The sequence below is a fragment of the Zeus faber genome, assembly GCF_960531495.2.
Source record: "Zeus faber genome assembly, chromosome: 2".
NCBI lineage: Eukaryota > Metazoa > Chordata > Actinopteri > Zeiformes > Zeidae > Zeus > Zeus faber.
Genome location: NC_137189.1, coordinates 3,734,529 through 3,745,996, shown reverse-complemented (window position 1 = coordinate 3,745,996; position 11,468 = coordinate 3,734,529). Strand labels below are relative to the sequence as shown.

The 11,468-nt window shown below is 45.3% G+C and overlaps 1 protein-coding gene across 1 annotated transcript; it reads left to right on the top strand.

Annotated features, from left to right (window-relative positions):
* Positions 1 to 5,919: 5,919 nt before the first annotated feature.
* On the top strand, positions 5,920 to 11,078 carry klf11a (Kruppel like factor 11a). Its single transcript, XM_080020419.1, has 4 exons — positions 5,920 to 6,118; positions 8,079 to 8,330; positions 8,446 to 9,427; positions 9,913 to 11,078. The coding sequence occupies exons 1-4, from the start codon at positions 6,074 to 6,076 to the stop codon at positions 10,206 to 10,208; spliced, it is 1,575 nt and encodes a 524-aa protein (XP_079876545.1). The 5' UTR covers positions 5,920 to 6,073; the 3' UTR covers positions 10,209 to 11,078.
* Positions 11,079 to 11,468: the final 390 nt, after the last annotated feature.

The following is an 11,468-nucleotide window of genomic DNA, read 5'->3' as shown; positions in this document are numbered from 1 at the left end:
CCTCAGCAGTTATAGAGGCAGCTGACAAAAAAACCCAAAAAACATCACTATCAAGTGCTATCACTATTTATAATCTATTGCTTGAGCTGATTTTTGCCACAGTTTTGATTCAGGAAAATTTCCTGTTGCCCTCAGTGTTTTTTGAAAAAATAAAATAAATAAAAATCTCAGCAGTATCTGAATTAGAATTTTTGTCCATTTAAAAAAAGGTTCCTGGAGCACAAAATCCCATACCCTTACGTCATTCCCAAAAACACACGCACATTTCCTGTATAACTGTAAACACTATTCACCTGTCTCCACACGTTTCAATATTCAAAACTCTTTATGAAAAACCTTACACGAAAGTGGACAATTTACTGTAGTAAATTATGCATTGCACTACAGTAAACCGATCGGCCACAACATTAAAACCACTGACAGGTGAAGTGAATAACCATCTTGTTCCAATGGCACCTGTCAAGGGGTAGAATATATCAGGCAGCAGGTGAACAGTCAGTTCTTGACGTTGATGTGTTGGAAGCAGGAAAAATGGGCAAGCATAAGGATCTGAGTGACTTAGACATGGGCCAAATTGTGATGCTAGAGGACTGGGTCAAAGCATCTCCAAAATGGCAGGTCTTGTGGGGTGTTCCCGGTATGCACTGGTTAGTACCTACCAAAAGTGGTGCAAGGAAGAACAACCTGAAAACTGGCGACAGGGTCATGGACGCCCAAGGCTCATTGATGCACGTGGGGAGTGAAGTCTAGCCCGTCCGGTCGGATCTACTGTAGCACAAATTGGTGAAAAAATTACTGCTGCTATGATAGAAAGGCGTTAGAACACACAGTGCATCGCAATTTGCTGTGTATGGGGCTGTGTAGTGCAGACCGGTCAGAGTGTCCATGCTGACCCCTGTCCACCGCTGAAAGCGCCAACAATGGGCATGTGAGCGTCAGAACTGGACCATGGAGCAATGGAAAAAGGTGGCCTGGTCTGATGAATTACATTTTATTCTATATCATGTGGAAAGGCGTGGTTAGGGGCCGATCCAATGGAACACCAGTGGGATGTGCTGGAACAACAAGCCCGATCCATGGGGGCCCCACCTCACAACTTCGAGGACTTAAAGGATCTGCTGCTAATGTCTTGGTGCCAGATACCACAGGACACCTTCAGAGGTCTTGTGGAGTCCATGCATCCACGGGTCAGAGCTGTTTTGGCGGCACACAATATTAGTGGTTATTAGTGGTGGATTTAATGTTGTGGCTGATGATGTATGTTCATTCAGAAAATACATGCTCTCAATATAATGAACTCAAGTCATCACAATCTAAAATCAAAAGACTAGAGCTTTCTCCAGGTGCAAATACTAAGCCTCAAAATTGCAAACACTAACCCTCAAAACACACTAATAAGAATTGTGAGGTTAATAAATAGGTCCTAGAGGCATGGCAATGTGCTTTGAAACGATGGATCCTAACAATGCCAAAGTTGCATTTGCTGCATTTGGAAATTGGGTATTTTACTGTGCATGGAGTCTTCTGTACATGTTTTGTCAGTGTGCCATTTATAAGGTCAGGTTTTTTACCAAAACAGCGTATTACAGTAGTATTCCCTTGTTCACTCATGTAAGAGGTATTTTACAGTTCGGTTCTGAATTTCTCTTGCCAGGGTGTTCCTGAGAGGGTTATCTGGATGATCAGTGCAAAGTTCCAAATGATTTCTCTGAAAACCTATTCCAAACATTTTGGTAACAGTGGTTTGAGAGAACCAGAAGATTTGAGGGAATTGTGTCTCAGCAATAGAGAAAAACTGTAACAGTATAATCCTAAATTAACAGCAGTATCTTAAATAACTCACAGTTTATACAATTTCATATAATTTGGACAAAGCCACCTCCATCAATATGGCAGCCACCATTCTGAACATGTGGGTACATTTTGATTGATATAATTGATGATTGATTTGAGTTACTATTATCAAGACTTAGATTAAGAGAAAATAAAGACTTTAAGCCATTATTTTCAATGTGTCTTAATTTCCCACACAATGGTTTCCGGTAACACTGGCAGGATGGCGGTTCCTAAATCTTGAACAAATTGACGTGATAATCCAATCAGGATGTTTTTTTAAAACACAGAAAGGAAGCTCTTAACACATGTGAAAATGTGTATAAATCAAGAGTGAAACTGTGTATGTGTGTGTGTGTGTGTGTGTGTGTGCATGCGTACGTGCATAGATTGGATATTTCTGGTTTCTGACGCAAATGAGATTATGCACAGCTATACAGCAAATGAAACCAACAATCTAAACAAATTATTTAATTCATGCTTAATGAGATTTTATTTTTAATTTAATTTAAAAAAAATTATATATATATATATATATATATATATATATATAAGCATCAATACTGACACAATCAGACATGTGCCAATGTGTTCACCAGAAATAGAAATGATCAAAAAACTATATATATATATCACAACAAAGAATTTCCTTGGGTTCTAAGGTATTACAGTGACTGAACTGTTTACCTCATTTCATGTTTTTCTCCCAAATTGCAATAAGTCCTCGTTTTTTTTTTTTCCCCTTCTTTTAAACAAATGTAATGTGCTGCTGCCTGGAATCAGGAAGCTGCAGAACCGCAGGTGAACACAGAGCTGTGAGTGAAGGCTGGTTCTGACCTCATCCTACAAACAGCTGGTAAAGAGAGAGAGAGAGAGAGAGAGAGAGAGAGAGAGAGAAGAGAGGGAGGGTAGAGGGAGAGAGAGAGGGTGGAGATAGAGAGGGGGTGGGGAGAGAGTGAGAGAGAGGAAAGAGGAGAGGGAGGGTAGAGAGAGAGTGAGAAAGAGAGAGAGAGGGGAGAGAGAGAGAGAGAGAGAGAGAGAGAGAAAGAGAGAGAGAGGGGAGAGAGAGAGAGAGAGAGAGAGAGAGAGAGAGAGAGAGAGAGAGAGAGACTATAGGATTCTCTGTAGTACTCTGATTTACTCCTGCACAAGTCTAGGAGTATTTTCTGCCTGGAAACTGCTTTTATGAGCGGCTCCATGTTTTTGTGTTTTTTCTTTTTATCCCTTAACCCCATTGAACCTCCTCAAAAAATGAACTCAGTGCCCTCGCCGACGCCACATCCTGCTTGTGTCCTACTTTCCTTTTGGAGCCTATACAGCCTGCTGCAGCCCTATAGGAGTCCATGGGATATATATTGCCCTTGTTTATCGACTACATTTCCAGGTTGCGAGTGGATCGATACCGATGTGGGAGGCCGCTTCCTTTTGGCGTTCCCAAGTACCCGAAGGTATTTTTTGAGACAAAAAGAGGGGACATGTCTGCACTCCAGTGAGGCCGACGCCCCTGTGCATGCACATGCACATACGTTGTAACATCAGCGTAACACTCTCACCAGGAAAAAAGAAACAGCGGGGAATAAACCGGCTCTTTGTCTGCCTGGATCTCAGTCCGAGTGACACGTATGCCCCACCACCCGCCCCTTCAACACGGAACGATCGTCACGAAGATATCCCCCCCCCCCCCCCCCCGCCACACACATACTGTATACACACACCACCACACCCCACCACCCCTGTGTTTACACAAGTGGAGTTGGTTCTCCTGGATCAGCAGACCTGTGGAAGGACCGACCCGTGGGCCCTTCGGACCTGCAGCCGTGGTGTGTGTTCTGGGCGGGGTCCCATCAGGTCCACTGGAGCACAAAGGTTCCTTTAAGGGTTAATGTACAGCCACAACAAAGAGGGGGTGAGCTGGCGGGTGTGTGTGGGTGTGTTTTGGGGTAGGGTGGTGTGTGTGGGTGGTGTTAGTTCTGGCTCCCCTGTGGCCCCGCCCTGAAATTCTTTATAGGAGAGGCTGTTTACAACCTCAACTCATAGACTCACAGACAGTTCTTGAGTTCATCCTAGTCAGGGGTGGGGTGGGTGGGGGTGGAGGGGGGTGATGAGATGAAGTGTGCACGAGAGGAAAACGGTACAGGAAGAAGACAATGAGAAGATAGACTGACGTCTTCTTTATTGTTCTTCTTTGTTTGGCTGCTTGTCCCCGTCTTTCTTTTCTTTTCATGAAATCATGTTTTAGAAGGAAAAGAAAGTCCTGGACTTGTAGCTGTAGTTTACTATAATTATTATTATTATTATTATTATTATTATTATTATGTTTTTAAATTATAATTCCGTTTAATTTGAAATGTTTTCTTATAAATAGTTATTTCAAAAAATTACATTTCATTTTTTCTCAGTAGCATAGGAAAGGGCGTCGGTAGCACTTATAACAGTATAATAAATCAAATGAACAGCAGCTGAGTCAACGATTTTGAAAAACACATCTCAACGTTATAAGCGACGTTTCGCTCAGTCGACGCACCTCGACGGCGCGTGTTCGCCGGACACTGGGCGCTTACATGACTCGAATGCAACGCGTCTTGACCTCCTTCTCCGGGATTTGTTTTCGTGACTTTAGACTTTCTCTGCCTACGGTCTATTTATGGAGACAAACAGAAAGCCCCGCTCCGGTTCCCGGCGGTGGAGGGCTCAGACGCGCGTTGTTTATACTGAGATGAACCCCGTCAACCGGGCCGCACTGTGCTTCCCCCGCTCGCTCCTTTGTGCGCGCCAGCGACGCGAGGTTAACCAACGATTCGCTCCCAGCGAACGAAACCCCCCCTGTTCGACTCGGGTGTCTGGAGTCACTGAAGAGCGGGGACCTTCCACGCACAGTTTTACAGAATCATTGAGGATTAAGTTTGAAGTTCGAGGCAAACAAACAAACAAACAAACAAACCATCTATTCCATCTTATTTCAATTCATTTTTATTGTATTTTATTCTATATATTTTTATCTTATTCTATACGTATTCCACTTACTGTATTACGTTTTAGGGGTCAGTTAGTCGGTCTATTAGAAAGGAATTTTCTACTTTTTATTTTATTTTCTATTTTTTCCTAGGACATATTGTGTGCTATCACCGGGTGCGTTGCATTACATTTCACTGCATATATGTATGGAAGTATGTACATGTATGTGACAAATAAAACATCTTGAATCTTGAATCTTGAACAAACAAACAAAAAAGACCAAAGTTCATTATGATTGTGACTAAATTACACTGATTACACGTTTTATGTGATTCACACATTTCTCAGCCAAAATAAATATTTTTGAGAGATTGTCTGGCATCCGCAGGTTGCGTTCTTCCACCTTAATGGATTATTTTAAAGAATTGAGGATAAATATATGAGAATTCCATCCACAATAAAATTCAATAAATTTATCTGCATAATTTCATGTTATCCTTATTACACTATGTACGTACAAGCATACTGAACATATATAAATGTACATGTCTACTTTGTTTAAAGAGCTTTTTTTCTTATATCTATTTGTTTTATTTCTGCTTATATTTTGTCATTTTCCTGTATGAATATTTTTACCGAATTCGATTTTTTTTTTTTTTTTTAAATTCCAGTTCCAATCCGTTCTGCAGTTTCCCCTGCACCGTACCACGGCGTACATCTTACGACTCTTTTATTTTAACCTATTTTAATGACATAATTATGTTTTTCTTTTTTATTTCAACGTTTCGACTCGCCAGAGACGGCCGAGTCTCCAGGAAAGAGCCGAACCCGCCCCATGCGCGCTCCTGGCAGCCGTTCCAACCTTTCCCCCAGTTCCACGGCGCCGGGTTCACCGGGTTTACTCTGACACCGCTGACTCCCGCCGCCCGCCCCCCAACAGCCGCGCACCCCGCCGCAGCCAATCGCGGCGCGGCCACGTACCGATCACGCAGCGCCCACGGCCCCGATTGGCTGCAGTCGGCTACACCTTTGTTTCTGATTGGCCACATGTTACCACCCGCCAGACTGGTCGCAATTTTGTTTCTGTTTCTTTTCTTTTTTTTTTGTGTGTTTTTTTTTGGTTCACTCAGCTGAAGCCCGTCTCCGCTATTGGCAGAGGCTCAGGATTTTATTATTGAATAGTCGTGTCGCAACTGTCTGTTTCTTTAGTTTCGTTTTTTTTATATATACATGTATATATATATATATAATTTCTTTATTAATCACATTGTTATTACACTTCCGTATGCTGACTATAACGGCGCAAACTATTCCAGAGCGGTCCTGTCAGGTAAGTGTCTTAAACGCACCGTTTTTAAACACAGATACTACATCTGATTCTACTTTATATTACAGGAAGACACCAATAAAGGACTAAAACAGAATAAAAGTAGGGAGCTGCTGGGTCGAGCTGCCAGCTGAGCCGGCGCCGACTGTACCGTCAGTTGCGTTACTTCAAGTTGTTGACGGTGCGACCTAAACGGCGTCCGTCGGGTGACGGGGGTCGAGCGGCGCGTATCGCGGGAACGACCCGCAAGACCCCCCCCCCCCCCCCTCCCCCGCTCCTCACCCCGTTAAAGCGGCTGTGCAGTGTTTTCTTTTTTTTCCCCCTGGCCGGAGGCAGGTCGGTGCGTCGTCCAACAGAAGGGAACGCGTCCGTGCGCCGCGGCGCGTCCCGCGTCGCCGACGATGGCGTGACCGTGGTGCCGCGCCGTGATAAAGTTTGTTCGCCCGCTCGGAACCACCCGTCTGCGGCGGCGAGGACACGCCGCGCTCGGTTCAGAAGGCGTCGGTGTTGGGTTTAGTCGTGTTGTTCGTCGGTGAGAGTTTGCTGTCAGCTTTCACGGCAATAACACCAAATGGACGTATTTTGGTTCTAATGGCCCCTTTTGATCCTAAAGTTTGCGCTTCAGGATATAACATACAATTTTTATGTGTTGAGTTCATTTTGGATACACTTTAGGATGATTTTTTTCAATTTGGTGTCAGTAAACAGGTGTTTTGTTATTCATTAGGTTATTTAATTTAACAATTTAACAACGAATATTGTGCCATTAATTGTTATTTGAAACGCCATCTCTGTGGTGTGGTAGTGACTGTCTCTACAGAACAGATTGACTTTGTTTTCTCAACTACTTCCTGGTACGCCAGTCTATTCATGTTCATTTAGTGTGTGTGTGTGTGTGTGTGCGTGCGTGCGTGCGTGCGTGCCTGCGAGGGTGATCTGGCACACCACACTCAGCTATTCTGGGTAAGGGGAGGCTCCCTTCATAAGTCCAATGCTATGGGAGACACTGGGTGTACCCACTCTAATGGCTGTGCTGCAGTGGGGCCCCTCTTTCTTCCTCTCTCTCTCTCTCTCTCTCTCTCTCCCTCTCCCTGTACTGCTGAGCATTTCCCAGATGCCAGCCAACTCAAAGCTGTGCTGTCGTAGAATCTGGATCTCTTTGTTTCCCTCACCTGCAGCCTAGGCCCCACGGTATTGTGTTGTTACCTCAGATAGCCTTTGCTAAATCGTGACACTGACTTGAACCCAGTGCAAAGGCTCGGTGGGAGGACCAGAGTGAGGGGAATGCAGCAAATGACGGCAGAAGAGCACAATGACATAATCTATAATGAGCGTATTAAATAGCAATACTACATCCTCCCTGCTCTAAGAGAGCCTCCGCTTTCCTCAGCCCATACAGGCTGGTCTTTACAACCCGACACTGTCCAGTCAACCTATGTGGTTCCACAGGATGTCATAACGGTGTACTTGGAGAGCTGTGAAGACACTTGAATGTCAGTCGCATTAGTATGGGTTTGGCCTTACCGCTGTGAGCCATGACATCAGGGCTTTGAGCTTTGGTTTAGTCCTTGTTGTGAATCTGTGGAGATCAATAGTAAAGGCTATTTTATTGTCGTCTTGCCTTATATATTACTCTTTAGGAATGTGTAGAGGTCAGGAGGAGTTGTTTGCTTCCCTTCAGTCTTTGGGGCCCCGTAATATAATTTAAATCAAACCGATAGATAGGGATGCAAAATGGTTCTTAATGAGCGCTGATGTTGATAATCGATATCCTCTGATGATGGACATCAGAGGATTTTCTTTGAATGTGGGAAATAAAGTGGTTGTCATACAGTATCTATTGTCAGGATGATGTGGGTTTCACTTTTGAGTTTGTTGTATTTTATCCATCTTTGCAAATTTCTGCCTTTGTCCTTAATCGTAATATTAAAATAACTTGTTTTTTGTGTGTTGACATCCTCAGGCTGATCACATGGACCAGCGTGCAGTTCTGACCATGGAGAGGATCCGATCAGACCAGAGGCAAGTCTGCTGCAGCAGCACGGTCGAATACCACGACTTGGAGGCTGCGGAGGCCCTCGTCAGTATGAGCTTCTGGGGTCAAGGGTTGCACAAAACACGCCCTCTGACCCCTACCTCAGACTCTTGTGACTCCATCCCTCTCCAGTCAGAAGCCACAGACACTCCAAAAGACCTGATCGCACTTTCCTCACTGGTGAGGAAACCCACAACAGCACCAAAGCAATTTGAAGATGTAATCTTAACACTGAACGTTGTTAAAACATTTTTTTGCCTTAACATCTAACGGGTGGGCTTCATTTCTCTTCCAGTGCATGACTCCACCTCATAGTCCTAGCTTTGCTGAGACCTCCACCATGACGGCTGTCCCTAGTACCACCTCCGCAGTCCTCAGCACTGTACCCTCTGTGAGCAGCTCCGGGCCCAGACCGCCCTTACTGAGGCCCAGGTTCTGCATCCAAGTCAACGTCGCCCAGCCGGGTTTCTCCCGACCGCTCTCCGGCTGCTGTGTGTCCGTGGCCTCAGCGCCTCCAATAGAGATGCCCTCAGCTCCTCCCGGCAGAGCCATGGCCACCAGCGTCATCAGACACACGGCCGATAGCTCTCCCACCAGCCACAATATTCCTGCACCAGCCCCATCTCCCTGCCAGCAGATGGAGACCCCCCGACAGCCACAAACCTGTTCAACAGCACCCCTCCCACAGCCCCGGTCCACAGAGACAGAAGCAGAGAGTACCAGGGGTCATTGTGCCACGGAGTCGATGGACACTTCTCCGTCATCTTCCGAGAGTCCCTCCCCCTCTGTCTCCCCCTCCCATTCCCCCCCGGCCTCCTCCTCTCTGCCCTCCTCTTCTCCATCTCCGCTGCCCGGGTCTCCGGTCCTCTGCCAGGTCTATCCAGTCAGTGGGCGGACTGGGATGATCTCGGCCTTTGTCCAGGCCCCCGTACAGGTGCATTCTACGGGGGGGCCCAAGCCGATCCTACCCCAGTCCGCTTCTTCTTTCTCCCAGCCTCTGCTAGTGGGCTCCTCGGTCACCCAGGGGGCCGTCATGTTCGTGGTCCCCCAGACCTCGATGTCTCAGGCCCCGCAGGGCTCGCAGCCTGTCATGACCCTTGGGAACACCAAGCTTCTCCCACTCGCACCAGCTCCTGTTTACATGGCGTCGGGGCAGAGCAGCAGCCCTTCTCAGGCCGACTTCTCCCGCCGACGAAATTACGTCTGCAACTTCCCAGGGTGCAAGAAGACATACTTCAAGAGCTCCCACCTGAAGGCTCACCTCCGAACTCACACCGGTGAGTGCCGTCATTGCTCGCCATTATTCTTGTCTATTTATTTATCTATTGACTCCTTATTACTCAGTCATTCTACTGACAATTATGTCCAAAGTACTATATATAATGTATATATGTGTGTGTGTGTGTGTATATATATATATATATATATATATATATATATATATATATATATATATATATATATATATATACACCCGCTCCTTGTTCTCTCTACTTTCATGTTTATGATGCCGATCTAGGCATACAAACTTTGTCTATTGTTGAATGACTGAATGGCCCTATTCACAAAACCTTTCTTAAATTCCTCTGGCCTTTTGTCCTTGTGAAAAGAGCCAATGAGAAACCCCAGCATTGGATTGATGCGATAACCCTACACCTTGCGCTTCACTCTGATCGTGTGCGTGGTTGGTGAATGAGGCTCAACGAGATAGAAATAAATGAAGATGTTACACGACAAAGTAAGTTTGACTCTTCTTCTGCAGGTGAGAAGCCATTCAGCTGCCACTGGGAGGGCTGCGACAAAAGGTTCGCCCGTTCCGACGAACTCTCCCGGCACCGGCGGACGCACACCGGCGAGAAGAAGTTTGTGTGCAACGTGTGTGACCGGCGCTTCATGCGGAGCGACCACTTAACCAAGCACGCCCGGCGCCACATGACGACCAAGAGGACGTCCACATGGCCCGTTGAAACACGTGACCTCAACAAGATGGCGCTGCCCAAGGGCCAGCCGGGAGGCTCTCCGCTTCCCGTTGGGTTGCTTGTGCAGGGCCCAAATTAGTCGAGAGCGGGCCCGGAGCGCCCTCCTCAGGACTTGGGTGGGTGGTGCGTGACGGCCAGATACTGGTTCAGATTCACCATGCCCAGTGATTTTTAATTTTAATTTTATTTTTTGTACTTCATCAACCATTTGTCAGGTAACTAGCCACCATTTGGAGATGGTTTCCAATTAAAAAGAGGAAAAAACGACGTTAGACTGTTGAAACAATAACGTATCTTAACAGGCCATCGGCCGCCGTGGCTGGTGGATTAGAGTTAGTTTGCTCAGGACAATTCCTCACGAACCACACACCCCATGGAGAACAAGAACACTGATGGAACAGGCTGCTATCGACCTACAGACACATCAACAAAACTGACATTGCACTGGATTTTTGTATTATGCTTGTTTTGTACTCTCCACATGTAATCATGTTTACTTAATGTTTATATGTAATGTTTAGCAAATGTATGCACTCTTTTTTTTTGCCAAAGTCTCTGTATTGTGCTTATATTAGCCAACTTTTTTTGTGGTTGTATATAGTGTACATATATTGATATCTATATGAATGTTATCTGTATTCCATTCTGCATATATTAACAGTACATGAGTTATTTTATTGATATTTAAAACAAATATCAGTGGACAGTATTCCTCACTGTGATACTACCTACCATTTTTGCTTTACACATTATTTAATAAGCTTTTGTTTTTAAAAGTGCTGTTCTTTTGATAGCTTGATTTGGCCTATAGTGTTGCCAGGAAGAAAATACCTCATGTTATTAAATGTTATTCTTAATAACGGCTTATATCAAAATAATCCCATTTCTGAACACTTGCCTGTAAACAATGGTAAAGAATATGGCTTTTTTTTTATAATAAAAACGCACCACTGAAAACAGCGCCGGGTTCGAGGCGTATTGTAGGCCCGCCTCGCTGGTCTCCCCACACCACCCAGTAACAAAGCTGAGCAAATCACATTGCAGCAATGAGAGGGTGTAACCAATCAGCGGCGACGACGTTGAGCTGGCACCCATGAAGTGGGTGATGTCACGGGCTGGCTTGGGTTCCGCCCCTTTGCCTTACTGACCGATATTCAACAACATGGGGAGGAGGTGGGGGTGGGCGCTTGGCAGGGTTAAGGGAACAGCCTGTGCAACAGCGTCCCCTGCTGATTGGATAGTCAAACCCACAACTGCGTTCAGATTTAAGATTCAAGAGGTTTATTTGTCACATACATATACATACTTCCAAACATAAATGCAGTGAAATGTCAATGCA

Excerpts from the sequence above, each read along its gene's own strand:
- klf11a (XM_080020419.1), top strand. The coding sequence starts at position 6,074 with ATGCTGACTATAACGGCGCAAACTATTCCAGAGCGGTCCTGTCAG. Across the intron at positions 6,119-8,078 it reads TTCCAGAGCGGTCCTGTCAG|GCTGATCACATGGACCAGCG; the intron begins GTAAGTGTCTTA and ends TGACATCCTCAG. Across the intron at positions 9,428-9,912 it reads TCACCTCCGAACTCACACCG|GTGAGAAGCCATTCAGCTGC; the intron begins GTGAGTGCCGTC and ends CTTCTTCTGCAG.